Consider the following 27,207-nt stretch of genomic DNA (forward strand, 5'->3'; position numbering starts at 1 on the left):
ACCCGGGGGTTTACTTGCTTCCCACTCCATGGACCTTTGAAATAAAGTGCCAGGGAGACCATGAGATCTATTCCTGTGAAACTGCCAGAGTGCTGCCCCAAGAGCAGCCTCGCGAGCCTCGCCTGGACGCCGCAAGGAGCCTCCGGACCCATCGCAGAGCTTTAAACGTCCCTGCGCAGCCCAGGCCCGCGACCCCGACGGCGCGCGGAGGCCCCGCCCCCAGCCCGCTCCTCGGCCTCTGATTGGTACCCCGGCGCGTCACTCAGTGACCAGGGAGGGAGCGCAGACGGCCGTCAGCGCCCCCCGCCTCTCGCGCCGCTGGCGGCGGGGACCGAGCCCGGGCGCCCGTGGGCGGCCCCGTGTCTGACGGACCCACGGGCTGACGCCGCGCGCCGGTCCGCAGCGCGCGGCCGGCATGGCAGCGCCGAAAAACCCTTCGCGGGTGCGGGAGCGGGCGCGGGTTCGCGCCTCCGCCGCAGGTGGGCGCCGGGCCTGGCGGGGCGGGGGGCGCGGAGCGGGCGGGGGGCGCGGTGCGGGCGGGTCCCGGGCACCTCCGCCGACCTGGCGCCGCCGGAGAGGTGGAGGTCCCGGCAGCCCTGGAGCCTGCGCGAGCCCCGGCCCCGCGGGGAGGGCAGGCGCCACGGCGCGGGCGGGGGCGCCCCACCCGCGGACGGCGGCGGCCGTCGGAGCGGACCCCTGGGGCCGAGCGGTGGGGTCGCCTGCCCTGGAGGGGATGGCGGGCTCCTGGAAGGAGACAGCCAGCGTCACTGCTGGGAGGGGGCCCGTAGCTGCGGGGACCGAGCCCCACGGGAGCAGCCCCGGGGCGCCTGGACCCCGGGCCCGGGTCCTCTCTGAGCACTGGGTTGTTGTGGGAGGGAAGTCGCCTGGTTTCGCGCCTTCCTGGCAGAGGATGTGGCCCACACCTTCGCAGCAGTCAAGACTTGCTAAACAACCGAGAAAACTCGGGCTTAAAAAAAAACCATCAAGGACCCGAGCAGCAATGCAGTATAGCAGCAGGTCGCGCCTGCAGGTCTGGTCCCTGTGACTGCGACTCCCCCCCCCCCCCCCCCCCCCCCCCCCCGCTCTGGTTTGGTAGCTGGACCCTGCCAGCTCTCAAGACCGGAGGTGGAGGGCACCTTCCATCCCGTCCCTCAGCTGTGACCTCTATTTGATTGCCAACTCCAGGGAAAATGATCAGTGCTGCTTCTCGGTTTGATTGGGCCCCGTTTCTGTATTTTCCTGGAGGCCGTGCCAGGAGTGTGAGCTCACTAGTGAATTTGGGGAGCCTGCTCGTTCGCAGTCTGGGTTTCAGGTACTGCAGCTTTTAATGGCAAGTTGGCAGGTGCTGGTATCCTCATTAATTGCTGTTTAGTCTCAGCAGGAGCTTTTAATTCACACAGCCAGCTGTTGGTTGTAGTGGAAACAGCACCTTTCAGGGAATCAGGACATGAAGTCTAGACATCATTTTGATCAAGAGTGTCTGGGTAGAAGTCACCACCACTGAGGACTTTCATGTCCTCATCCATAAAATGAGAGTGTTGTGCTAGCTGAGGGTCCATAACCCTCCCAGTCTAGAATTCTGTGATTGATTTACCTCCCACTTTCCAAAGTTTGAAGAATGAACTCATTTTTTTTTAACCTTTCTGCACCTTGGGTTATTATAGAATTAGCCAAATATTTCCTGTGGGTGTATTCATTTGAACTTTTTATTATGTTATTTTCTTTCCTTCTCCTGTCTTAGTTTGGCAGGGAAAGAAACTTTGGAAGTGCAGGTAGGGGCACAGCTGGAAAAGGCTGTTTGGGAGGTGGAAAAATGCCTACTCTGGGCTTAACATAATTGCCAAGAATTTTTCTTTTCTCTGCACCAAGTTTAAGGTGTCCCAGTGTGGTGAGCTTAGGGAGAGAGTCTTTCCTTTGCACCAGCACAGGGGGTCTGCAGTTGGTGTGGAGCAGAGGAAGAATGTGATTGAAGGATTAGATCATGGGAAACTTCTCTAAAGCAATGTGATTCAAGGATCAGATTATGGGATTTTTTTTCCTCCCTAAGTGCTCTCTGAGGACTTGGAAGTATAGTTTATCTTCTTTGCTGGTATACTGACAAAAAAAACAAAACCCAACAGTTTTAACATCTATTGCTCAAGCTAGGATGGAGATAGCTTTTATTTTTTTTTTAATCTACCCCTAAATATTTTTGTGTGAGAGAGGTATAGATTAGCTTTTTTTTTTTTTTTTAATATTTATTTCTTAGTTCTCGGCGGACACAACATCTCTGTTGGTATGTGGTGCTGAGGATCGAACCGGGGCCGCACGCATGCCAGGCGAGCACGCTACCGCCTGAGCCACATTCCCAGCCCCCTAGATTAGCTTTTAAGATAACAGCAAGTGATACCAAGTAACACATGACAATAAAAAAACACAAAACAGAAAAACAAAAACACAAAAGAAAACCCATAGAGCAAGTAGAGATAGAAAGAGGTTCATTGGTTGTCATTCTTATTCTTGTTAGAAAGTGTTTTGATATTGAGAACCATGGACTAATAACATTTGTGTACCATATTACTGGGAAGGCACTGTCATAATATTAGACAAATAAGAGGCCAAAGGTCGGGTTAGTGCAATGCCTCAAAACTCAGAGAAGATACCATCAGCTGTCAGGAAGGTGGTAGATTCTGGAATAAACTTATTGTTCTCAGCACCCTTGGCAGACCTGTGTGTTTGAGGAGGGAATGTGAGCACCCCACACTCCGTCCTCAGTCTTCTTGCTTCAGGGTCATTAACTGTCCTGAGTGGTTCAGACCTTGCTATTGTTCTTTCCACCACTGTTCCTCTTAGTGGCAGTGGTCATGTTTTCAAACACTTTATAAGGAACTACTAGACTCCTTGATGGTCCTTAGAGGTTGGGGTTTAGAGACATGAATGCCTTGGATGGAATGCGGGACCCATCTACCCGGTTCCCCCACTCCATCTGTATTCAAAACAGCTCTGCTTTTTGTTAGTTTTGTTTTTGTTCTAGGTGAGATTTTGGTTGGGTACAAGGGCCTAATGATAAATTGTTTTAAAATAAAGGTAATAATGGCTAATTTTTTTAGTGCTTATGCTTTAGTTCACTTATTACATGTGAAATTGTTCTGATTGTTCTTGACCCATAGAAAGCATTCTAGTGTTAGCTGCTGCTGTTATAATTATTGTCATTTCCTTGTACTATGTGAATGCTACTTTGTTATCCCTATTTTAAGAAACCGAGTTATGCTGGAGCATGACTGAAATCCCAGTGACTTGGAAGGCTGAGACAGGAGGATTGCAAGATCAAGACTAGCCTCAGCAACTTCTGCCCTAAGCAATTTAACAAGACTCTGTCTCAAAAAACAAACAAACAAAACCCAGCTGGGGTAAAACTCAGTGGAAATTTAACCCAGCTGGGTTAAATCCCCAGTTCCAAAAAAGAAGAAAAAAAAAAACCAACCTGAATTATGCACAAACTTGTACAAGGTTACTCACCTCCTTCCTAAGCTTTCCTGCCAGTTAAAAGGTCTGTTCCTCATTATCATGGGTTCCCTTATTCCAGAGTCCTTCAAGGATGACTGACTTTATGAAGCAGATGTTTCTGGCCCACCATAAGCAGTCTCTGGCCTGTTCCCATGGGTAATCACAGGTAGTCGCTAGGCAGGCAGGTGAGTTTACCTGGTGAGCACTTCTGTGTTCACAGGAAGAGTAGGCAAATGGGAAGTTATTGACCAAGCAGCCAGCTGGGCATGAGGAGGGAGTGTGGGGCACACACACTTTTACTTCAACTTGGGCTGCCAAAGGTGTGCAGAGAATTGGGAACTTGTCCTCGAACAAGTGCCAGGAAGGCCTTTGCTCTCAAGGAGCTGAACAATGAGTGTGTGTATGTGAGATGGGGGGGTGGGGGAGTGTGCTACCAGTGGTCAGTGTGTGCCACAGAGGAGTGAACAGACGTTCTGTGATTCTCCTCTATTCTAGTTGTGACCCAAAGGGGAGTATCTTCCTTCTTTAAAAAGTGATTTGAGGGGAAAAATGCTTATTAAACATACTCATGTGCACATGCACACTCATACATGGACTGCTTAAATCATAGGGTTTCTAGTTGAATTTTTTTTTTTTTGCTACCCATTTGTCCTACTTTTATATGTCTAGTCTTACATTTCTGTGAGTTGAATAAATATCAAATAAAATGTATCTTTTGAGTACCATGTGTCTTTCTAGGTAGAAGTTCTTGATTGGTACATTTCTTAACTTGAAAAGACCTTTTACCTGGTTTAGAACCCAAGACAGACCTAGGTTCATCAGGGAAGCTTTCTCTGGCTCCCTGAGGTGGCCTGAGCACCTCCCTAAACACCAGCCTGTTGCACACAGTGCTTGTCCCTGTTGCAGTAACAGTGGGCATTTGAGTTTTCTTTATGGTACGGAGCACAGAGACACTGATCATTGATAATCTTATCTAATCTTTGTAACCATCACTCCATGACACTCAGAACTGTTGTGGAAGGAACTCAGGGTTTCCAGCTTATAAGTAGTGGCCAGGGTTTAGACCCCTGGTCTGAGCCTCCACTGATGACAGATCTTTAACCAACCACCTGCCTGCTCCTGTCTCCTGAAACAGTTCTGGTTTCTACCTGAGAGTACTCCATAATTCCCAAAGTTACTTCTGCACATTTAAGATGCTCTGAATAAAAGTTGGATTATCACTTTTATACCATTGTTGTTTGAGGTAACTCTCACAGGCTCGAAGTATAGGAGAAGGGAGATTATGAAAAAGTTCTCATTGCCAGGTAAAGCTTACTGTATTCTTGTGATTCCTATACATAACTTCTAAAGTCTCTGCTTAACTTTTAGAGGTGCCATTGCACTAGTTAGTATGTTTGACCAGCAAATCCTTCCTTTCTCACCTATCTGTGTTGTTTGATGAATGTTGTTACTTAGTAAGACAGTCCGTTTTCAGAATTGAGGTCACGTGCACATTGATTTGATTTGTAATTAATTTAATGGAAGAACATTTAAATGTTTCTTCACAAGAATTCAACAAAGAAGTTTTGTTTGTGTTCTCACTTTTCCAATAACCTTTTTTGTTCTAGTCATACTCCATTTTTTACCTTTCCCATTTATTGGAGCCAGAATGGACAGGTGGCGTCATGTTTAAATTATGATGATGATAAAATGTTTATGTTCATTTCTAGGAGACGTTGGACTATTGTCTGTTAGTGCTGTTGCTGGTTCCTAGGAAATAAAAATATCAGCAACTGTAGCACATAAAATGCTGTGCTTGATAAATCTCTAAATTCAGAATTTTAGGGCATATCTTTTGTTGTTGCTTCAACCTTGTAACTGTGACACTGAGTCTGTGGAATTGTTGGATGAATACACATAGTAATTTAAAATACCTCATTAGTTCTGTCTCCTTTTGCTCAGTTACTGGTTTTTAACAGATGCTAGTGTTAGTCTATCAGAGGGAGTAATCTGTAATTGGAAGTCAGTTTCTCAAGAGAGTCTCCCCAATTCAGGGAGAAGTAGAATCTCATTCAAAGTTGAGGGTTTGACTGTTAAAAGAAAGAAGCATCCCACCCTCTTGTTCCCATCATGCTGGAGATAAGTTCCTGTCCTCTCTAGGCTGGGGACAGTCTCAGTGGTTGCAAACTAGTTCTCAAATAGCACAGGCATGGACATGGTTTGGAGCTGGTGGTGGCAGTTCTTTGAATAGTTTGTGTTTTTCTTCTAAGCCAGGGTATAGAGTCTACCTTACAGCACTTAGTCTCCCAAGTTGAAGAAAAGTGAACTAACTTCCTTCTTGCTTGGTAATGAGAGACTCGACCCCCCTGGGTGTTAGAATAATGTCTAATACATTGGGGCTGGGCTGTTTTTGATCTGTCACAAGGCCTCAACTTGGTATTAACTGTCCAAAATTAAAGGAAAACCAAATGCTTCCAAATCACCCCTTGGACGGGGTGCTATGTGAGCAGGATGGCTGACAAGAAAGGGCACGTGGAAGAGATGACGAGCTAGTTCCAGTGCAGGCTGAACTAGATAGCAGCCCCCATCTAGATATGAAGTGCTGGAAGCACTGATGTCAGTGACAAGATTAGCTGTTTGGCATTTTACTTGGCATTTGCAGAATGAACTTAGAATTCAGTTTGTAGATGAGGAGTAGATCGGTCCTCCACTTGTCTGCTTGAAATGGAAACATAGTAGACTTACTAATGTAAATGTTGATTTGTACCCTGGACGAATAAGACTTGGGCTTATGAATTCCTCTGAAATCTGAAGATAAAAATCACTTGAAGAGAGAATGTACTTGATTAGTTTTCCATGGTCTGTTCATTCATTTTGCTTTTAAAATATCTGTTCAACTAAATTTGGGGTTCTTAGCTCATCGTCACACTGGAGGATTTCGCATAGGCTGTGCTTGTCTTGGTCTTCATGTTTTCCTATTCCAGTGTTTTCTCCATATACACCTCACTGATTCATTCATTCAAAATTTGGAGCCTGTAACATGGAGGTTCAGTTTGTCCTCTCCCTCACCCTCCCTCCCATCTTCCCAACCTTCTTTTTCTTTTCCTCTTGCTTCCTTTTAGAAACTGGTCACTTTCTATGTTTTCAGGCCAATAGGTTTAATAGCTCTTTAGAACCATCTTCAACGACTAAGGGCCAGAATATTTGCAGGTATTTGTCAAGCTCTTATGTATCTTTTGTCTGTGTGTAGGCCATCTTTCCTGGTTGCTAGCTTCAAGTAATGTTTTGAGTTTAGTTTGAACATCAGTTTTTTCTCACAGTTGTTCAAAGTCCTGTGCCATGTGCTCCAACGTGACTATTCCTCCGACATAACTCTGAAGCATATTAAAATAAAGAGACCTGTAGAGAAGTAAAGGAGGTGGTGGCTAATGGCCTGGCCTCCTTATGTTTTCTCATAGTGGAGGAAGCTAACGTCCAGAGTCACTCAGCTCCCTAGGTCTAGACCTTGAGTTCCCTCCTCATTCCACTACCTTGAAACCATCCTACTGGGTGGCCACTTCACATTCTCACTTCCTGCTTTGTGTTTATGTGGTGTAATTAAGGGAAGAGAAAACACTCTGGTGGTCCACTGTTTCTGACATGCACATTAAAAACTGGAAGGGACCACCAACATAGAAGCTCAGGTATGGTGGAATGACAGAATAACCTCCAGTGAGAGAATAAGTTTATTTTTCTCACATCAGAGCTCAGAGGTCCCCAGGGCTGGGACAGGTTCCATGGTGTCAGGGGCCCAGGCTTCTTCTACAGCCTCTATGCCCATAGTCACTTTTTGGTCCAGGATGGCTGCTGGAGCATCAGTCATCATGATTACAGTCCAACTAGCAGGTAGGAGCAAAGGTGAAGGATTTGCCCCCTTGATGAGCACTTCTGAAAATTACATACCTACTCTTGGCCAGAATTTACTCCCATTGCCATATGTAGCATCCAAGGAGGATGGAATGACCCTTTATTCTCAGTAGCCTTGTGCCTGACTGAAATTCAGAGTTTTTTTCTGTATAGAAGGAGGAGAGAACAGACCTTGGTGCAAGCTGACGATGTCTGCCACAGAGACACGAGGATTGGATCCTGACTACATGGATTCATTCCACTCATTCAAGTAACATTTATTAACTGTCTTCTCTGTGCCGAGGCATGGAGAAAGCAGAGAGAAACCAGACACAATCCCAGTCCTTAAGACATTTGCCGTCTATGGAGGGAAACGGTCACTAATCAAACACACACATAATTGTGTAAATTGAGACGAGTACTAAAGAAGAATAGTGTGTGCTAGGAAAGAGGAAAATAGGGATCTGCTCAAGCCAGGGGGTTTGGGGATGGTTCAGAGAAGTGATATTTGCACTGAGAGCGGGAGGAGGAGTGAACTAGATCATGAGTGGAAGGAATAATGTTCCCAACGGAGGAATAGCACAGACAAAGCCTTGTGGGAGGTGAGAGTGAGCTCTGGGGGGCACTGAAGGTGGAGCAAGAGGGAGGGAGGCATCAGACTGAAGGGGGTTGGGGATGGGTGACACTTTCCTGGCTTATCTGGTCCTGAGGATGTTCCTGGGCTGTGGGACTCTCAGTGCTAAAACTGGGAGGGTCCTAGGCAAACCAGGGTGAATTGGCCACACTTCTTGGAGGCCACCTAAGTGATCAGGTTTCTTTCTTCATAACTACTTTCAGGAAAGTTCCATCTTAGATAGGCATAGCTCCTTGCCAGAGGAAACTATTGATGAGTAAAAGTAGCCCCTCGCATGGGCAAAGGGAAGTGGGCACAAAACAGAAGTAGCACTTCATTGTAGTTGGGTTACTTGACCAGTGAGATAGATTTTTCTTTACCTGGTTTGATTTCTTCTAAGGATACCTTTGGAAATTAATTGATGACATATTTAAGATAACAGAAAAGGTCAGTGATAGGGGAAGCCCTTGCTTTCCCTATGACAGTTTCTCATCACTGGTAATGCATTGAAATCACCTGGGAACTTAAGAGACAGATGCTTGGGCTTAGCCCTTTAATAAATCAGAAAACTCATGGGGGAAGCCAGTGGGATTCTCTGTCCCATCACAGTGTCTCTCAGACCTCAGTGTGCATGCAGATCACCTAGGGTCCTGATAGAATGCAGATTTGCCTACAGAGGGGCCTGAGAATCTGCATTTCTAAAACATCCTGAGGTGATGTTGATGAGCTGCTCCACAAACTTTGAGTAACAGTGCTCTGTAGTGTTCAGTGAGTTTTTTTAAAAAATATTTTTATTAGTTGTTGATGAATCTTTATTTTATTTACTTATTTATTTATATGCGGTGCTGAGAATTGAACCCAGGGCCTCACACATGCTAGGCAACAGCTCTACCACTGAGCCACGACCCCAGCCCCAGTGAGTTTATTTTTTAATGTTCACTGGTTTCTTTTTAGGTAAGCAGATCTGTAGGTCTGCCTAGAGGTAGATGGGCCCATGAGAGGACAGAGAGGTATAAACGTGGGAGGTGGCCAGGGAGGCTTCTATGTGTAGTACCAACAGAAACATCACACTGAACTCCTGTGGGGGCAGATCTCAACTGCTCCATTGGTCCCAGAGAGTATTTTGTGAGGGGTTTCAGGGTGAAGCTTGGTTTGTAGCACCAAGTGGCATTGGTATTGGTCACAGAAGAACTAACTCCCGAGGCTTCTGGCTCGGATGGTATGATAGATGATGTACCATTCTTTACCCTTCTCATATCTTGTCTATCGGCCCTTTCAGTTCAGTTGATTGGCTGCCAGGATGTGGGTCTTTCCTACAAATAAGAAAAGCTGTGGAGGGCTGGGGATATAGCTCAGTTGGTAGAGCGCTTGCCTTTCATGCACGAGGCCCTGGGTCAATCCCCAGCACCGCACACACACACACAAAATTAAAAATAAATAAAAGCAATGGAAAGATTTTTTTCAATAGGAGGTGACACATTCATTGAATGTTTAAAAAAATGCCAGGGGCTGAATTCGTATCTCAGTAGTAGAGTGTTTGCCTTGCACATGGGAGGCACTGGGTTTGATCCTCAGCACCACAAAAATAAATAAATAAAGGTATTGTGTCCATCTACAACTAAAAAAAAATTATTAAAAAAATAAAAATACCAAACCACACTAAAGTAGAAAATAGAATTAGGGATAACAGTCCAATTAGAAGGATTAGTAACCATTAGGAACAGCATCCTAATGATTCTAATTAATGTGCAAATTACTACCAGGACAAAAGTGACGTGTAGCTTTTGTCAACATGTTCATAAATTATTTGTGTTAGAACGTAGAAGTCTAATGTTAAAGATCAGATTTGTGTGAGAGGATGCCACAAAAGCCCTTGCAAGTCAAAGCAGTGAGCCTGTCTGGGGATAGATGCCAGGCCCTCCCTGAGTCTTTAGACTCACAGAACTTACACGTGTGATCTGGATAACACTTGCTTCCCTTCCCGTGTGCTGAGGAAAGGTGGGCACAGGAGTTGGCGATTAAACAAATTTTGATTAGTCAGCTCAATGAGAGAATCCACATATCTTGGTCCTGTGGCCAGACAGGCTTGCCAGGCATACTTAAGCTGAACTCACCCCTGGAATGCCAGGTCTCCCTCCCAAGGAGAGAGCAGGCCCCAGCATTCTATTTTTGCAGGTAGGTTCAGGGAGGAGAGAAGGGGCAGAGCTGAGCAGTCCCAGGATATTGTTCTAGACCTGCCAGTCACATAGGTCTCTGACCCTTAGGAAGGAGTGAAATGAGAAAGGGAGGGGATGCAGAGGCCACTACCTGACCTCCAGGAAAGTCCCTCCACTGGGAAACTTGAGGACGATGAGGTAAAACTCTGATCCCGTTTCCCCTTCAGAAGATGGGACTCCAGCCCAGCCCCAAAGGGATTTAGGTTGACAGCAAGCATAATGTGAGTGGATAGCCTCTTGTTTTTTTGGTTTGCTACTGTGTAATACTAATCCCAGACTACAGCAATTTGATTGTGTCATCTAGAACTGGGTTCAGCAAGTTAATAGGCCAAATCTGGCCTGATGTTTGTTTTTATATGGCCTCTGACCTAAGAATGTGTCTTATATTTTTAAATGAATGAGAAGAAAATCCAAAGAGGAATACCATTTTCTGACACAGTAATAAAGGAAACTCAAATTTCAGTCTCCATTAATGAAGGTGTTTGGGGGTGTGTAATGTAGCTCTACACTGTATTGTCTTGGCTGCTTCCCGGCTGTAAGGGCAGAATTGAATGGTTGGATAGAGACTATATGACTGACTCTTTACAGAAAACCTGCTGACCCCTGATCTACTACTGTGATAATGGTTACCTTGTTTTCACCCAGGGCCTTACTTTAAGAATGGAATGAAGGGCTAGGGGGTTGCTCAGTGGCACAGTGCTTACCTAGCACTTGTAAGGCACTGAGTTTGATCCTTAGCACCACATAACAAATAAAATAAAGACATTCTGTCCATCTACAGCTACAAAAAACAAAAAAATTTGAAGAAAAAAATGAGTTCAGACAAAAGTGACCAGGACAATGAAGAGATCTCCAAATCATATAATGTGGGGGAATTGGTTGAATAAACAGGCCATGTAACCTAGAAAATAAAAAATTGCAGAGCGGAAATGATAGATCTTCAAGGTTGTGTTCTCAATTGTTTTAATTCTTGGAAAAGGAATATCAAGGGAAAGTAGCAATGTTGGTAGTTAGAGAGTACTGCCCTTCAGTCAGAACATGGGTTCAAGTTCAAACTTCTATTTGTTTTCTCTGGACTTCAGTGTGTTCACTTCAAAAATAAAGCTTGCATGTGACAGCTCATCAGATGCCCAGATCCACCATGATTTAAGATTCTCTCTGGTTTCTTGTCTAGAATTGAGCTCTTCCTCTTGCACAAGCTCCTGCCTTCCTCCAGGGGAGGCACTGGAGTTGAACCAGTGCTGGTACCTTCTCCTTGTTGGTTCTCTTCCTCATTGATCTTGCAGTTGTTTTAATACTTTATTGAGTGGAAGGATTGCCCTTCTTAATTGAACAGAATTAATATCTGAAATACAAAAGTTATAGAAAGTCTTTTGACCTCACCATTTTAAACATTAGGTGTTTTTTTTTCCTAACCATAAATCTCCAAAACTGTGATAAAACTCTTGCCTTTATAGAGTTCAAAAAAGTTTAAAGATTGAACATTTGCCTTAAAGGTATTTGTGGGCTCATCGGGAAACAGACATGAATAAGAGGAACAGACCTGTAGTGTGGACGAAGAGCAGAGGGTGCATTGGGGGAAGATCAGGTCTGCCCAAGGGGCTGGTTGGAATCAAACTTTGGAAATCCAACAAAATTCCAGCTTCATCATCCCAAAGCAGCCTGTCATTCTGTGAAAGATATAAAAGGTTTTCCTATGGAAAAGGAATCAGACTTGTTCTTCATAACCCCAAGCAATAATGATTCAGGTTGTGCTTATAGTTTTGATCATACTGTCCTTTCACTGAAAAGCCTCAGGGGTATTTACGTCTCATCAGTGAAGCATCAGCATCCTGACTGTGACCAACAGGCCTGCTCATCAAGGCCTGGCAGCTCTGGCCTGCCTTTGCTTTCCTTGCCTTGCAGGCTCCTGTGCATCCTCAGATCTCAGCCCAGCCTCGTGTTCTAGGGAATCCTTCTTTAAACTGACCTAGGTCAGGTCCCCCGCTATGTCGCTTGTCAAACTGCATTCATTTCCCTGGAGGTCACTTTAGTGAGGCTCTTTTTCCTTGAGAAAGGTCCATGCCAGAGTCCAGTCTATTTTGTTCATAAATGTAGCATCAACTTAACTATGTCCATAGAATAAAGGTAGATTTTGATCAATAAAGAGAAATATTTTGGAAAAGGAGATGGACTCCTCCCCCAAAGGGAGTTCCCTGCTGACAGTACCTAAGTACTGGTTGGAGGACAGATGGTGGGAAGACTGTAGCAGGAACCTAGGCAAATAAATATTGTACATTTGAATAGTGCTTTTTTCATTTAATTTTGTTTCAATTCTGTTTTATCACCATGTTGTTGGCCATTGGGGTGACTTCTTATCATAGAGGCTAAGTGATTTCTCTGGCCCTGAAACCTGAAAATGGCAAAATGAAAAAGAGGTTTTTTTTAAATATTTTGTGTTGTAGATGAACACAATACCTTTATTTATTTTTATGTGGTGCTGAGGATTGAATCCAGTGCCTCACTTGTGCTAGGCAAGCACTCTACCACTGAGCCACAACCTCAGCCCCTAAAACTGAATTTCTTGCACATTCTATAAAATCAGTTGTCTCTCCACAGCCAGGGAGGCCTGCATGGTTGGATAAAGTGGTCTTGAATTTCAGCGAGAAGGAATGACAACTCACACTTTGATAGTAACGTGCCTCACCTGCAACTTTTGCATTTTTATCATTGGGTGGGCCTTAAAAACCCCACACATAATTAGAAAATTAAACTTACCTTTAAAATAATGGGTGGTCTTTAACACTCCTACAAGGTGTGCTCAGTAAAATGAAGACAACTCTGACCTATATGTTATTAAGAGCATACAAACAAGATCCTGTCTGTGTCAGGCAGGGAGCAGTTTCCTGCTGTACTGTAAGAGCCCTGAGTGAGATGTGCACCATCTCTGAAGATTGTGCTCACAGCTTGAGTAGGTCACATGGCAGGCTAGAGTTGAATGCCTTACTGGTCAGTAAAGATAAAAACCTTCCGCTTGGTGGTTCTCTTCCTCATTGATATTGATCTTGTAGTTGTTGGTTTAATACTTTAATGAGTGGAAGGACTGCCCTTCTTAATTGAACAGAATTGGGGCTGGGCATGTGGCTCAAGGGGTAGCACGCTCGCCTGGCATGCGTGCGGCCCAGGTTCGATCCTCAGCACCACATACCAACAAAGATGTTGTGTCCGCCGAGAACTAAAAAATAAATATTAATTGAACAGAATTGATTACTGAAATATAAAAGTTACAGAAAGTCTTTTGACCTCACCATTTCAAACATTAGGAGGGTTTTTCCCTCTCCTAACTATATTATGGCATTGAAGCAGATAGCAATATCTTTTGTTTATTAAATATAGTGCTTTTACCTGAAAAATTTTAAACAAGGAGATTTTACTGTATGTCTGTCTCTTTACTTCCTCTGCTACCTCTAACATCTATATGAAGTTGCCTTTTCCACCCTTCTTGCTCAGGTTTGATGTCCTCCTTCCTGGCCCACTTAGGAGGAAGTCACTGGGCTGGAAGCAGTTGATGTGTTGACATATATAGGGAGGAAGCTCCATTGTACTGCATGTTGGGCCATGAATTGGATTGGAAGGGGAAGTAGATGAGGTTGAAGACTGTGGCAGCGTATGAGGAAGTAGAGTAAAGAATTAGCAGTCCTGGGCTGGAGCAGCCTTGGGAGTTTCAGAGGCAAATCCAGTGCTGCTGAGTTTCCCTGAGCAAGACTGTGACATCCACTCCACTGGGAGCCCACAGCCCTGGGTAGAACTGCTGATCACTTCTTTTTTGGCTCTTCAGCATCTTTTAGTTTTGTTTTCAGGGTTTAGTTCTTTTGTTCTTTTAACTGGTTTCCTGTTGTAATGTTTGGATCACTTCAACTGTATTACATTGTGGCAAATTGAAAAAAGTCAGGTAGAATTTTACCACAAAAAGCAGTGCCTTCTTAAAGTTCTACTCAGTGATCTTATAGTTGGAGTGATCAGAGATTGGGTTTTAGTTTGAGATAGTCACACTGATGCTTTTAGGAGGTCCTGGTATAATTCCTCCGGCACACCTTAACTACCAAAGCATTGATTCTTCTGATTATTTGCTTTGGGGTCTTGGCCTGCTTTGATGCTGGTGGCTAGGGGATGCATAAGATGTGATTAAGCTGTTTTCAATGAAACAGAAATACATTCATTGTATTTTAGACTTATTTATATGTAGATGTGTTTCAGCTACCACCCAAGTGGTTCAGCCCAAAAGGATTAAAAAGGAATTTCATTTTTCTGTGTCTCTTGATAGACACTAATAATATCAATCTATAATTCCTGGCAACATCTCTCTTTTCTGCCTCCTCTTGCAACCTACACTTTGTAGAGATTCTTCTTTGCCCAGACTTGCTCTACCCACACTCCCTTTTGTTCTTTCCATTACCTAGGATGACTGAACATGCAGAGGTGGGACTTTCCCTCTCTTTGTACTTCATCAAGCACAGGGACCCTCTCAGATGGGTGCGCACTTCTCCGGGGTCAGGGTTTAGGTAGCTGGGCTAATGACAGCAGAATTCTCCTTAGCAGAAAAGGGGACTGTCTGAACCTCCTGATGTCCAAAATGTTACTCTCTCTCAGCTGTATTTGGAAAAATGAGATTCCACTCAGGAGATCACCTGAATTGTTATCAAGATACTGTTTTGCAAGATGTCTGTAGGATGTTTCTTTCTCTTTTATGAATTTTTTAAAACTTTAAAATTTTCTTTTAAAGAGTCTTAATTCTCTTTGCTGTAGCAAACTTGCCTTGAAGATTTACTCAGCTCCATAATTCATAGTACAGCAAAGTCTAAAGCAGGTAGCTTCTCACATTGCATCTGTCCTGTCTTTGGAGTCTAGTTCCACCTGATTCTTCCAGGCAATTATTCAGTCTTTTTTTTCCCTAACACTTTTCTTTCCTGTAAAATAAAGATGATTCAGGTAATAAGTAAAAATAATAATTAGTGCTTATTGGGTACTTAATAATGTGAGAGATGTTGAGCTAAGCACTTTGCCTGATGTCTCCTTTGAGCCCTAATGCAGTTCTGAGAGTCAGGTACTCTGTGCCCCCTGCATTGTGATGTAGTGATGGTAACAAGAGTCAACCTGTGGGGGCTAGGGAGGAATTGGGGTACTTTGGATTAGGTAGAAGGGAGTAAAGGGAGGGAAGGGGGTATGGGGGGTAGGACTGATAGTAGAATGAATCAGACATTATTACCCTGTGTGCATATATGATTGCACAATGAGTGTAATTCTACATTGTGTACAACCACAAGAATGAGAAGTTATACTCCATTTATGTATGAAGTGTCAAAATGCATTCTACTGTCATATATAACTAATTAGAACAAATTAAGAAAAAGAGAGTTACCCTGCATTGAACACTTCCTATATACCATGCTCTGTTATGTACTACCTTCATACCTGGGTTTAGAGATTAAAATGGAGGGAGAGGAAGTTGTTTGTCTCATGCTTCTGTGAGCAGGACCAACTTGGTAACCATTGTATCAGACTCCAAGTCCTCCTTACTATAAGATGCACAGCATGGTTCATAGGAATATGGGATAATCTCTGTAAAATGCTTAGCACAGGGCTGACACTTAGCAGTTTAAATTGTAACCATTTTAATTATTAGTGAAGTTACACTTTTTCTTGCTAAAACATGGCTCTTCCTCTCCTTAGAAGCCCCATTCCTGGTACCATTAGCACACAGCTTGTTCAGATCCTATACGTAATTATAATGGCCATGGCCCACTCACCCATGACTACAAAGTCCCCTTCCTGCGACCTCCAGATAGTTCCCTGATACCCATACCAGTATCCCCAGGGCTACCTTCTCTGGCCTTTCTTGGCTTGAGTTATTTGACCAAAAAAATATAAGAATATACATTTTTGTATATATGTGCATATACAAAATATACACACATATTTTGTGTATACACAAATTACAGGCTTATATTCTAGGGTTGTTTTCTGGTAAGTTGATCATCTCACATATTTCTGTCCTGGGTATGCAGGTAGGGTTTATTTGGAGGATAAGGGTGAAGGGTTGGGAAATGTGTGTGTGTGTGTGTGTGTGTGTGTGTGTGTGTGAGAGAGGGGGGGAGAGGGAGGGAGGAAGAAAGAGAGAGACATTGAAAGCATTTGGGTGCAAGCAGGGAGAGCCATCTTCTATGGTAGGTCCCCATGGAGGCCTGGGTAGCTGCAGGAGAGACCTATGTTTAGGGGACGTGCCCTGAGGAGTTAGGTGGTACTTGAATGAATGCAGCAGGTCACATGGTCTGTGACAAATGAGAGTACATGCCCATATCCGAGACAGCAGCCAATCCCTTCATGGCTGCAAGCCCTCCATGTCCACACACTCAGGAGCACTACTCTGTGGCTAATGGTAGTTGCTCTAAAAAGGCCCTTTGGGGAAGAAGAAAGGTGAATGGTGAGAACACACAGGAGAATCCCAATCTCGTGAGTTTACAGAAACACAGCCTGAATAGGAAATTCTAAGGAGGCCTAGGGGGAGTGGTGCTTTCACACACGTGGTGGGAGTGCTGGTAATTGGCAGAGTTGTTTTTGAAGGCAGCTTCTGTGAAAGCCAACAATGTGTACACCCTTTGACCTGGCATTTCCTCTTCTTGAAATTATATTAAAAAAAAAAAAAAGCAAACATGACTCCTCAAGGACTGTTGAAAGGAATGTTTGCCACAGCATTGTTTGTAAAAGTGAGAAGTGGGAAACAATCCAGACATTTGTCAGTAAGGCCGCAACTTCCATACAGGACAATCTCTGCTCTAGAGTACTGTGCATTCACTGGGAAAGTGACATTGACAGGAAAAGTGCCTGGCTTTAGAGTGAGAAAATAAGTTATGTGAATGTTCCACTTAAGAGATAATTACAGCTACAGTTGAAGAATTATGTATTACATAGACCCCATTCTAGTTCTCCATAGATTTAAGGATTTACTAAAAGTGTTTGTGTTAGAATTTTCAAAGTTTAGAAGACTGTCTCAGTTAATAAAAATCTAAATTATAGATGTAAAGGCACTACAGCCTTATGTTTTTAAACAAAATGTTTGACTAAATTTCTAGGTGGTAGTAAATATAACAATGATTTGAAAAGCTAATTAACTCTTCTAAATAGGTACTTGTTTGAAAAAGTCATTTTAAGTAACTAGAAATATATAGTTTTTCATTTGCTGGTAAATTATTTATTGAGAGTACAAATGTATATCAAATGTCCAGATGATCAAAAATGCCAGAATTGTAGATTCCATATTGACAAGTGTTTCACTATAGTTGATCACTGGAATTTTACTAAATTGTGTACTGTGGAGGAAATTATTTTGCAACAAACCCCAGGAGGTTTGGCCCTTATTCAGATGACCTCTTTCTCATCCGTACTCAGCATTTTACATGCTCACACAAATATAACTAGGAATCTTCAATATTGAACAGCAAAATGTTGCATGTGTACCATTTGAGTCTCCAGGCCTGTTTTTCCCCTTGTCAAATCAGAAATTGCAGTGTTATGTCACAAGCAGCATGTTTGGAGCCATTTCATGGCTCTTATTGTACAAGATTCACTTTCTGGAAATGATGTCTGTGTTCCTGCTATTTTGTGTTACTAAGGTGATGCCATATATTATAACCCATAATGATTAAAAAATATAGCATTAGGCAGACATGGATCCCAAAAGGCCAACTGGATTGATTGTCTGCAGTGCACCTGGTGCTGAACTGAATTTCTAAAATTGTTTATGAATTCAGCTATTCAACAAGAGCCAAGTCTTTGTCAAGCATTGTGCTGATGCTTTAGTATTTCATTTCACTGTTCCCCAGCAGGGTCAGTATTTTCACCCTCATTTATAATCAATTAAATTAGGATAGGATGGGTTAGGTTGCTGTAGTCATATGGCTAAGTAAAATTGTAACATGGCTAAGCAAGTTTTGAGTTAGAAATTGTAAAATCCATGCTCTTAATGCTCAATTTCCTTCTTTAATTTTTTTGGTGGATACAACATCTTTATTTTTATGTGGTGCTGAGGATCGAACCCAGCACCCTGCGCATGCCAGGCGAGCGCACAACCGCTTGAGCCACATCCCCAGCCCAGCGAATATGTTCTTATATATGACACTGATTATGAGAGAACTAGATGTTTCTTCAATTTTTGGATTGAATTTTTAAATAAAAATAGTTATGTAAATTGAGGATAGACACTTTGCAGCAAAATTACTATGTGTGTGTAAATGTGTGTGTTTTACGTAAAGCTGATGTTTAATTGTGATGTACTTTTTTTTTTAAATTGTAGAAAGTGACCAAGTTCACTCCTGGACACTAGTTACAAGCCAGGCCCTAGATACTGCCTGGAGAATAGCAAAGGGCTCTGTGATGTTGGCAGTTTCACTGTTGGTGGCCACCCTCTGCTATTTCAGAAGGCTGCATTTATATTTAGAGCACTGGCTGAAATGGTAGGTCATTGTGTCATATTTCAATTTCAAAAATATTTCACTATCCGAAGCATAATTTTGACATTATTATTCCCTTTTATTTTTCAGGTGGATTGGATATCTCCAGAGAAAATTCAAAAGTAAATATTTTATGCAGATTTTTATTTTTTAAAGTGCAGAGAAGGGTCATAAAGGGAGGAGAATGGGAAAATTAACTGCCTTTTATTTTGATTTGGTCCAGGGAACCTCAGTGTGGAGGCGGAAGTTGATTTACTCAGTTATTGTGCAAGAGAATGGAAAGGAGAAACACCCCGTGCCAAACTGATGAGGAAGGTGTGTCTGTTTACAGAGGTTATGGAAGACATAGACTGTCAAAATCAGGAAATATTCCATTCTGCTTTACTGAATCCAGAGATCAGCCAATACCAGTGGGATGCAAGTAACAATGGTGGCTCTAATTCAGAAGCCACACAGATGCTAGATGTTGGCATTAGGTCTTTAACCTAAAAATCTGTGCCTTTAAGGAGTTAGGTAAACCAGGTTGTAATGTCAGAAACCCCTTGAGCATTGTTCCATTCTCAGGTCTCTCCTGGCCCACCTACTAAACGTTTTCATGTGCAACAGAGGGTCTTCTTGAAGGAATCAAGTACCCTCACATCAATATTTTGAGGAGTTTTAGGATTTTCCATTGAATTAATCTTGGCAAATATTCCCAACAATGCTGTCCAATCTTGTCACCAGCAAAAGCAAAAGGAGGGAGGGGTACATTTAAAGTACATTTAGCATGCTCTTAAAAGCATGCAGTAGTTTTGTGATTAGGTTTGTCCAAAATGACCTGCCCTAGACTTCCAGGATTTGTCATCTAGAACAGACTGTAACACATGAGATCATTTTAAAATTAAATTACATGCAGCCGTAATCAGAATTTTATCATTGTTTCTGCTGTCCACTTTAACTGGGAGGAGTATCTCACTGAAAATAATATTTTCTCAGTATGTCCACTGAATTCACTTTTTTTTCTCTTTTTTCTTTTTGGTACTTGCTATTGAACCAGAGGGCACTTTACCATTGAACCATATCTTCAGCCCTTTTTTATTGTTTATTTTTATTTTTTTGGTACCAGGGATTGAACTCAAGGGCACTCAACCACTGAGTCATATCCACAGCCCTATTTTATATTTTATTTAGAGACAGAGTCTCACTGTGTTGCTTAGTTCTTTGCTGTTGCCGAGGCTGGCTTTGAACTCAAAATCCTCCTGTCTTAGTCTCCTGAGCTACTGGGATTATAGGTGTTGCCACTGTGCCTGGTTTTATTTTTTATTTTGAGACAGGGTCTTTCTAAGTTTTGGTGGCTGGCTTCAAACTTGTGATCATCCCATCTCAGCCTCCTGAGTCTCAGAGATTATAGGTGTGGCCCCTGTAGCCAGCTAAATTCACTTTCTTCATTCTGTTATCCAGTGTAATTAATGAAACATTTTTCTTTCTATGCTAATAGGCTTATGAGGAGCTCTTTTGGAGACACCATATTAAATGTGTTCGACAAGTAAAGAGAGATAACTATGATGCTCTAAGATCAGTGTTATTTCAGATATTTAGCCAAGGCCTCTCTTTTCCATCCTGGATGAAAGAAAAAGATATTGTTAAGGTATGTCTTCACACTGGGGACCTGGGAATGTTATGTGGACAGTAACCACAACTCAGAAGCTCCTAGTCTTCTCAGCATGGCTTTGTACTCAGAGCATCATGATATTGAAGGAACTTTGAAAGGCCATTTAATCTATCCTCTAAGTCAGTTTGAAAATTAACTATCTCAGAAAGCTAGTCATACTCAATTTTGTTCATCTGTTTCTGGTTTTTTTTTTTTTTTTGGTAGATGGACACAATACCTTCATTTTATTTATTTATTTTGATGTGGTGTTGAAGCTTGAACCCAGTGCCTCACATGTGCTAAGCAAGTACTCTACCACTGAGATACAACCCCAGCCCCTGTTCATTTGTTTTCAATACCCTCGTCTTTTCTTGAGCGAATTTGTCCCTCATAAGTAAGGTGATCTAGTAAAATTCACTTTTTTACTCTGCATTAAATGAGTTTTAACAAATGCATGTAGTGTGTAGTCACCACCCCACAGATTCTCTTGTATACCTTTGAAGTCACTTTTCTTTCCCACTCTAGCACCTGGCAACCTTGATCTGTTTTCTGTCCTTATAATTTTGTCTTTTCCAGCTTGTCATCTGATTGGAGCCATTAGTATGCGTGTTTTGAATCTGACTTCTTTCCCTTAGCAAAATGCATTTGTAGTTCATCCATGTTGTTCTGTAAATTTGTGGTTCCTCTCTTGTCATTGTGGAGTGGTGTTCCTTCTTGTGAATGTTACACAGTTTATCCATTCACCTATTGGAAGACATCTGGGTTGTTTCCAGTGCTTGACAACTATTTTAAATATTCTTATACAGATCTTTATGAATATTAGTTTATATTTCCTTGGGCAAGCATCTAGGAATTAGATTGCAAGATGGTTTGGTAAGTATATGTTTAAGTTTATAAGAAATTGCAAAACTATTTTCCAAAGCAACTTGGTTATTTTTCACTCCCACCAGCACTACATGAGTTCCAGTTGCTCCACATTTTCACCAGCATTTGGTATTGTGAGATTTTTGTTTGGTTGGTTGGTTTAGTCATTCTAATAGGTATGTACTGGTACCATTGTACTTTTAGTTTGCATTTCCTAGTGAGTAGTAGTGATAGTGGCCATCTTTTAATGTCCCTAATTGCTGTTCATCTTATCATCTTGGAAAATAATCTTGTCTATTTAAATCTTTGGGTCATTTTTAATTGGGTTGTTTATTTTCTTATTGTTGAGTTTTGAGAATTCTTTATATTTTATGAGTAGACACACTTTTTGAGCTGTGTGATTTGCAGATATTTTCTCCTATTCTGTGGCTTGTTTTGTTGTTTTCTTAAGGATTATGGCAGTACATTCTTAATGAACAACCTGAATTTTTATTTTGAATGTGGTATGCCTAATCTAGAATGGAGAAGCAAAGAAACATGAAGCATGTGATGTAGAGATCTAGCTGTCTAGGTATCTATATAGGCACCTATCTAGATACCTAGATAGCTCTCTCCTTCTCTTTCTCCCTCTCTTACACACACACACACACACACACACACACACACACTCACACACTCACACACACATACGTGTGCGCACACGTGATCTTTATTTAACATCTTTTATCTGAACTTCTTTTTTAATTTCTGTTTTATCTAGCAGATATTTGTTGGGTATGTATTGTGCTGGCCTTGCTGCTAGTTGCTGAGGACAAGGAATATGACAGGGACCCTGGGTTCAACAAGTGGAATCAGCTGGAAAAATGTATTGGATGGCTATGATGGGCTAGATTCTTACATACATCGTGGTCTTATTTAATCCTATCAAGAGCATTGCAAAATGGACGTGTTATCTTTAATTTATAGTGGAGGATGAGGCTAAGAGGTGAAATAATCCTGGTTAAGTCATCTCTTAACTGCTAAATGATAGCCTGGTTTGCAGAATGTGTCCTTATATAATTCATCTGTTTCCTGATGTATGTCTCTAACTTCATTTGGTTAAAAATAGTTTCTTTCCTCCTCCTCCTCCTCCTCCTCCTCCTCCTCCTCCTCCTCCTCCTCCTTCCTCCTTCCTCCTTCTTCCTCCTTCCTCCTCCCTCCTCCTTTCCCCTTCCTTCTTCTTCCTTCTTCTTCTCCTTCGTCTTCTCCTCTGGGGACCTTAACCCAGGGATTCTCTGCCACTAAGGTACATCCCCAGCCCTTTTATTTATTTATTTATTTTTGGACACAGGGTCTTGCTAAGTTGCTGAGGCACACCTTGAACTTGTGATCCTTCTGCCTCAGCCTTCTGAGTCACTGGGATGAGAGGTGTTTGCCACTGCACCCAGCTAAAAAATAGTTTCTAAAGTAGTTTCCAACATCTAGGAAGTATGATATTTTATCTAAAAATTTTGTTTCTATGGACATAATCCTATATTTAGGTTTTTATCCATTGTGAAGTGATGAAGTAAAAATATAATCTAAAAAAATCATTTAACCCACAAAATTTTTAAAAAGATGACTATATGCTTTTACTTTACTATTGTTTCAGTCTTTTAAACTGAAGATGATGCTAAATGAGATAAAATCATGTGCTGTGACATGTTCCAAATTATGTATAATAAATGTTGGGGTACTAATAATTGTTGGAATCTTCTTCCTTTTCAAGCTTCCTGAAAAACTGCTGTTTTCACAAGGTTGTAATTGGATCCAGCAGTATAGTTTTGGTCCTGAGAAGTATACAGGTTCAAATGTGTTTGGAAAATTACGTAAATGTGTGGAATTATTGAAAATGCAGGTGAGCATTTAGGAACATATGTCCCGGGCTGGGGTTGTGGCTCATAGGTACAGCACTCGCCTAGCATGCGTGAGGCACTGAGTTCAATCCTCATTACCACATAAAGTAAAACAAAGGACATTGTACCCACCTATAACTAAAAAATAAATGTTAATAAAATATGTCCCAAATGTAGCCATATTTTTCTAATGTCAGGCATATTACTTTATATTAGGGAAGTAATACATGCAAATAGTAATGTTCCTTTTAGTAACTGATGAATTTCCTTTCCAGCTCTTCTTTCTCCTTTCAATTAATAAACAAGAGAAATGTTGTGCATAATAATCAGGCCCTTTATAGTACTGTGGTCTGGAAACCTGACCAATCATGTACCTCTGTTTATCTAGAATAATGCAGTACAAGTTCCAGACAAGGTTCTCTGAGTGCCCCTTTGAAATGCACCCTAATAAAACTTGGGGGTGGTGCAGATGCAGTACTTATAACTAAGAGTTCTTTCTGCCTTTTAATAATGACACAAGTTTTGGATGATTAGAATGAATCCTTAGCCTCCACTTTCTAACAAGGTTATTTTCGGAAATACCTTAGACTTTCTGAGCCAGTTTTCTTATCTGTATGAAAGAGAAATATGAATAGTATATGCCCTATAGGTTATTATGAGGATTTAGTTGATATTAGAAGAGTGCTTTGAGCTGTGCCGGGTGCATAGTAAGTGTGAAGGAATGCTAGCACTGTTCTTGGCAGAAATCTTTTTTGGATAATCCAGCAATCTGGAGCAGTTTTAGAGAACTGACTTGCTTAGTACTTTAGTAAGTGGTGTTTTTTGAAAAATATGTGAACTAGTTTATTATTATAAGATTTTTTTTTTGTGTGTGTGTGTGTGTGTGTGAGAGAGAGAGAGAGAGAGAGAGAGAGAGAGAGAGAGAGAGAGAGAGAGAGACTCCTCAAGCTGCTATAACAAAATACCATAAACTGGGGGGGGGGGGTTAAACAACAAGCATTTATTTTTTGCAGTTCTGGAGGTAGAAGTCAGATCAGGGTGCTAGCAGGGGCATAGCCCTCTTCCTTTCTTATAGATATCTTCTTGCATGTCCTCACATGGCAAGAGAACTACCTAGTTTTCTGGCCTCTTATCAGGGCACAAACCCCATTCGTGAGGGCTCCCACCATGTGAACTAATTGCCATCCCAAGGTCTCACCTCCTAATGTTATCACAAGGTTAGGCTTCAGTGTATGGATTTGGGAGAGTAGACACATTCAGTCCATTGTAGCATGCTTACAGTTAAAACAAATCAGCACCAAAAAATATAAAGTGACAAGTTAAAGTTCTACTTTCATTTCTTAATCTTTGGCTTATTTTTCAATACTTAGAAAATTATGTAATGGTGCATGCATTCACTTTTACCCTTCTAAATTTCGTTTTTGCATCTAAATTTTTAGTGGACCGAATTTAGTGGAATTAAAGATTATCACAAGAGAGGAAGTATGTGTAACATCCTTTTTTCTGATGTCATTCTGGAACATAAACTTTATGAAGCTTTAAAGTTCATCATGCTATATCAAGTCACTGAAGTTTATGAACAAATGAAGACTAACAAGATCATTCCCAGTCTTTTTAGACTCCTGTTTTCCAGGGAGACATCATCAGATCCTTTGAGCTTTATGATGAATCACTTGAATTCTGTAGGTGACACGTGTGGATTAGACCAGGTAAATGGGGAAGTAGAACCACGTGTGTTTGGTTAAGGGTGATAGGGCAGTACTCAAAACACGTAGGCCTGTGGGGCTCACTTTTGATAAAACCAGCTACACAGAGGTGGTTTGTGGATATTATTGGCCCCAGATGAGGAAAAGATGAGTAATAAGTTTGCTTGTTGCCCCTTTGTCTGCAGACCCTTGGCTGGTGAGTGCCAGTTCTGGTCTTGCTGACTTCTCACACTGGCAACAGGTTCTCCCACACACACGGGAGAAGAGGTCCAGTTGGAAAATGAGATTGCTTCAGGAAAGCATTTGTTTACCTATTGCAGATGAATAGAAATTATTGAAACGTTTAAATCCATATTTTTTTTCCTTGTGGAAAAGGGTTTCTGTTTTCTTTGGATTTGCTTTCCTAGAAGGTGAATCAAGTTATCTGACATTTTTACACAAATTAATTTGGAATGAGGTCAGGCTGGTTGGAAAACAGTGTAATTTCTAATTGTGGGCATTCCTTTCTTTTTCAAGTTTTTTTCTGAACAGCTTTTTCCTATGATTTCTTCATACTAGTCTAGAGGGATGTTCCTACGCTTGTCCCCTTCCTTGTGCACAATGGACATTTTTTCCTAAGTCTGCCCACTCACTGGCTTATGGGTGGGTCTGTAGACAAGTAGGTTATTTTATAAGTTGCAGAAAAACACTCCCCCCACCATGGTGGGAGGTAGGAATTTGAAAATTTGTGTTTGTGACCTCTTTTTTTTTTTTTTATCTCATCCCCAGATTGATATGTTTATACTTGGATACTCCCTTGAAGTAAAGATAAAAGTGTTCCGACTGTTCAAGTTTAACTCCAGAGACTTTGCAGTCTGGTATCCAGAGGAGCCTCTCAGGGAGTGGCCAGAGATCTCCCTGCTGACTGAGAATGACCGTCACTATCACATTCCTGTCTTTTAAGTCTGCTGTGGGCGGGGCACTGGCTCTTGTCAAAGACAGCGGTCACACAAGTAAAGTATTTCTCGGAAACCAAAGCTAGTGTTTCAGCTATGGAAGGAATCAGGACCTTTTTCTCTGGAGTTCAGGTACACTGGGTGCAGGATGATTTTCCTGTATTTTTCAGTGATTTCCCCTGGAACAGCTGCACTGATTTATTTGGTGGTTGGTGGTTTGACCTTGTTTGTAAGAGGTTCGGCAACTTCACATAATGGCAGGCCTTTAAGCCACAAGGAAATTTAGTATGGACAACAGAAAAAAAACAAGAAGAAAAAATGTATGGAAAAATTGCTAACCTGGAAAGAGTTTCTTCATCTCTGACCTTTGTGTTATTAAGACTCTCATCTTGGGCTGGTTCAAGATTGTCATAAACATGCCATATGTTGTAAGCATCACCTTCATGGGAATCTTTGTTATATATTAATTTTCTAGAACCATTTGATTAACATTAAAATTATGTGTATATGTATATATAAATGTAAACATTATATATACATATATGCACATTTGGCACACACCCACAAATAATCACTACTTTGTAATATTGTATAATTTGTTTTATGTATTACTTTTTTTGTTACTGTTATATCTGGCCAGCTTAATTGGTTTTATTTAGATAAAAATGATAAATTCTATAGATTAAGGCAACTGAATGATAATTACTGAACTGTCACAAAAATATTAAACTGTAGTATATTTAGCTTATATCTACATGTGTATGTAATGACTGGAAACTCATTGTGGTAGGCTGAATAATATGCCCAGACACAAAGGTATCTTCATCTTAATCCCAGAACCTGGGATTATGTTGGGTTAAATGGCAAAGGAGAATTAAGGTTATAATTGGAATTGAGATACTAACCATTGACTTTGAAAGGGGGCAATTATTCTGGATTCTCCAGGTGGGCCTGGTGTCATTGAAAGGGTCCTTAAGAGTGGAAAAGGGAATCTGAAAAGTGTCAGTCAGAGGAGAATGTGAAGAGGAGTCAGAGAGATGCACATTGCTGATTTGGGAAGAGGAAGGGGATATGAGCCAAGGAATGCAGGGCCTTTGGGAGCTGGGAAAGACCAGGGACAGACTCTTTCCTAGAACTTCCAGAAGGAGCACAGCCCTGCCAACACCTTGATTTCAACCCAGCAAGACCCAGGTCAGATGAAATCTGCAGAACTCTAAGGTAATAGCTTCAATGGTTAAATCACTTGAGTATGATGTAATATGTTACAGGAGCAACAGAAGCCTAGTATTCTCAGATTGACTAATTTTTATTTTATTTGGAAATACTTTTTTTAGTCATTTTGGAAATCTTTATTTTGGAGATGCCTTGCTCATCTCTTGAATTTCAATAAATTCAAAATAATTTTTAAAATCTTGTAATGACATTTCACTTCAAAATTACAACTTCCTTTATGACAAATAAGTGACTTACTTAACAACATGCTTGGCACTAACATTATCCCATGATTGTATTGTTTCTTGAATAAATAAAAAA

The 27,207-nt window shown here is 41.6% G+C and overlaps 1 protein-coding gene across 2 annotated transcripts; it reads left to right on the forward strand.

Annotated features, from left to right (window-relative positions):
- Positions 1–338: 338 nt before the first annotated feature.
- On the forward strand, positions 339–27,207 carry Otulinl (OTU deubiquitinase with linear linkage specificity like). Of its 2 annotated transcripts, XM_026392386.2 has the most exons (8): positions 339–479; positions 18,509–18,668; positions 18,756–18,787; positions 18,889–18,980; positions 20,143–20,292; positions 22,907–23,035; positions 24,473–24,742; positions 25,508–27,207. In XM_026392386.2, the coding sequence occupies exons 1-8, from the start codon at positions 416–418 to the stop codon at positions 25,679–25,681; spliced, it is 1,071 nt and encodes a 356-aa protein (XP_026248171.2). In that variant the 5' UTR covers positions 339–415; the 3' UTR covers positions 25,682–27,207. The 2 variants fall into 2 exon arrangements, with proteins under 2 accessions (XP_026248171.2, XP_026248172.2); XM_026392387.2 differs by lacking the exon at positions 22,907–23,035.

Source organism: Urocitellus parryii, chromosome 1 (assembly GCF_045843805.1).
Source record: "Urocitellus parryii isolate mUroPar1 chromosome 1, mUroPar1.hap1, whole genome shotgun sequence".
In the NCBI taxonomy this organism is placed as follows: Eukaryota; Metazoa; Chordata; class Mammalia; order Rodentia; family Sciuridae; genus Urocitellus; species Urocitellus parryii.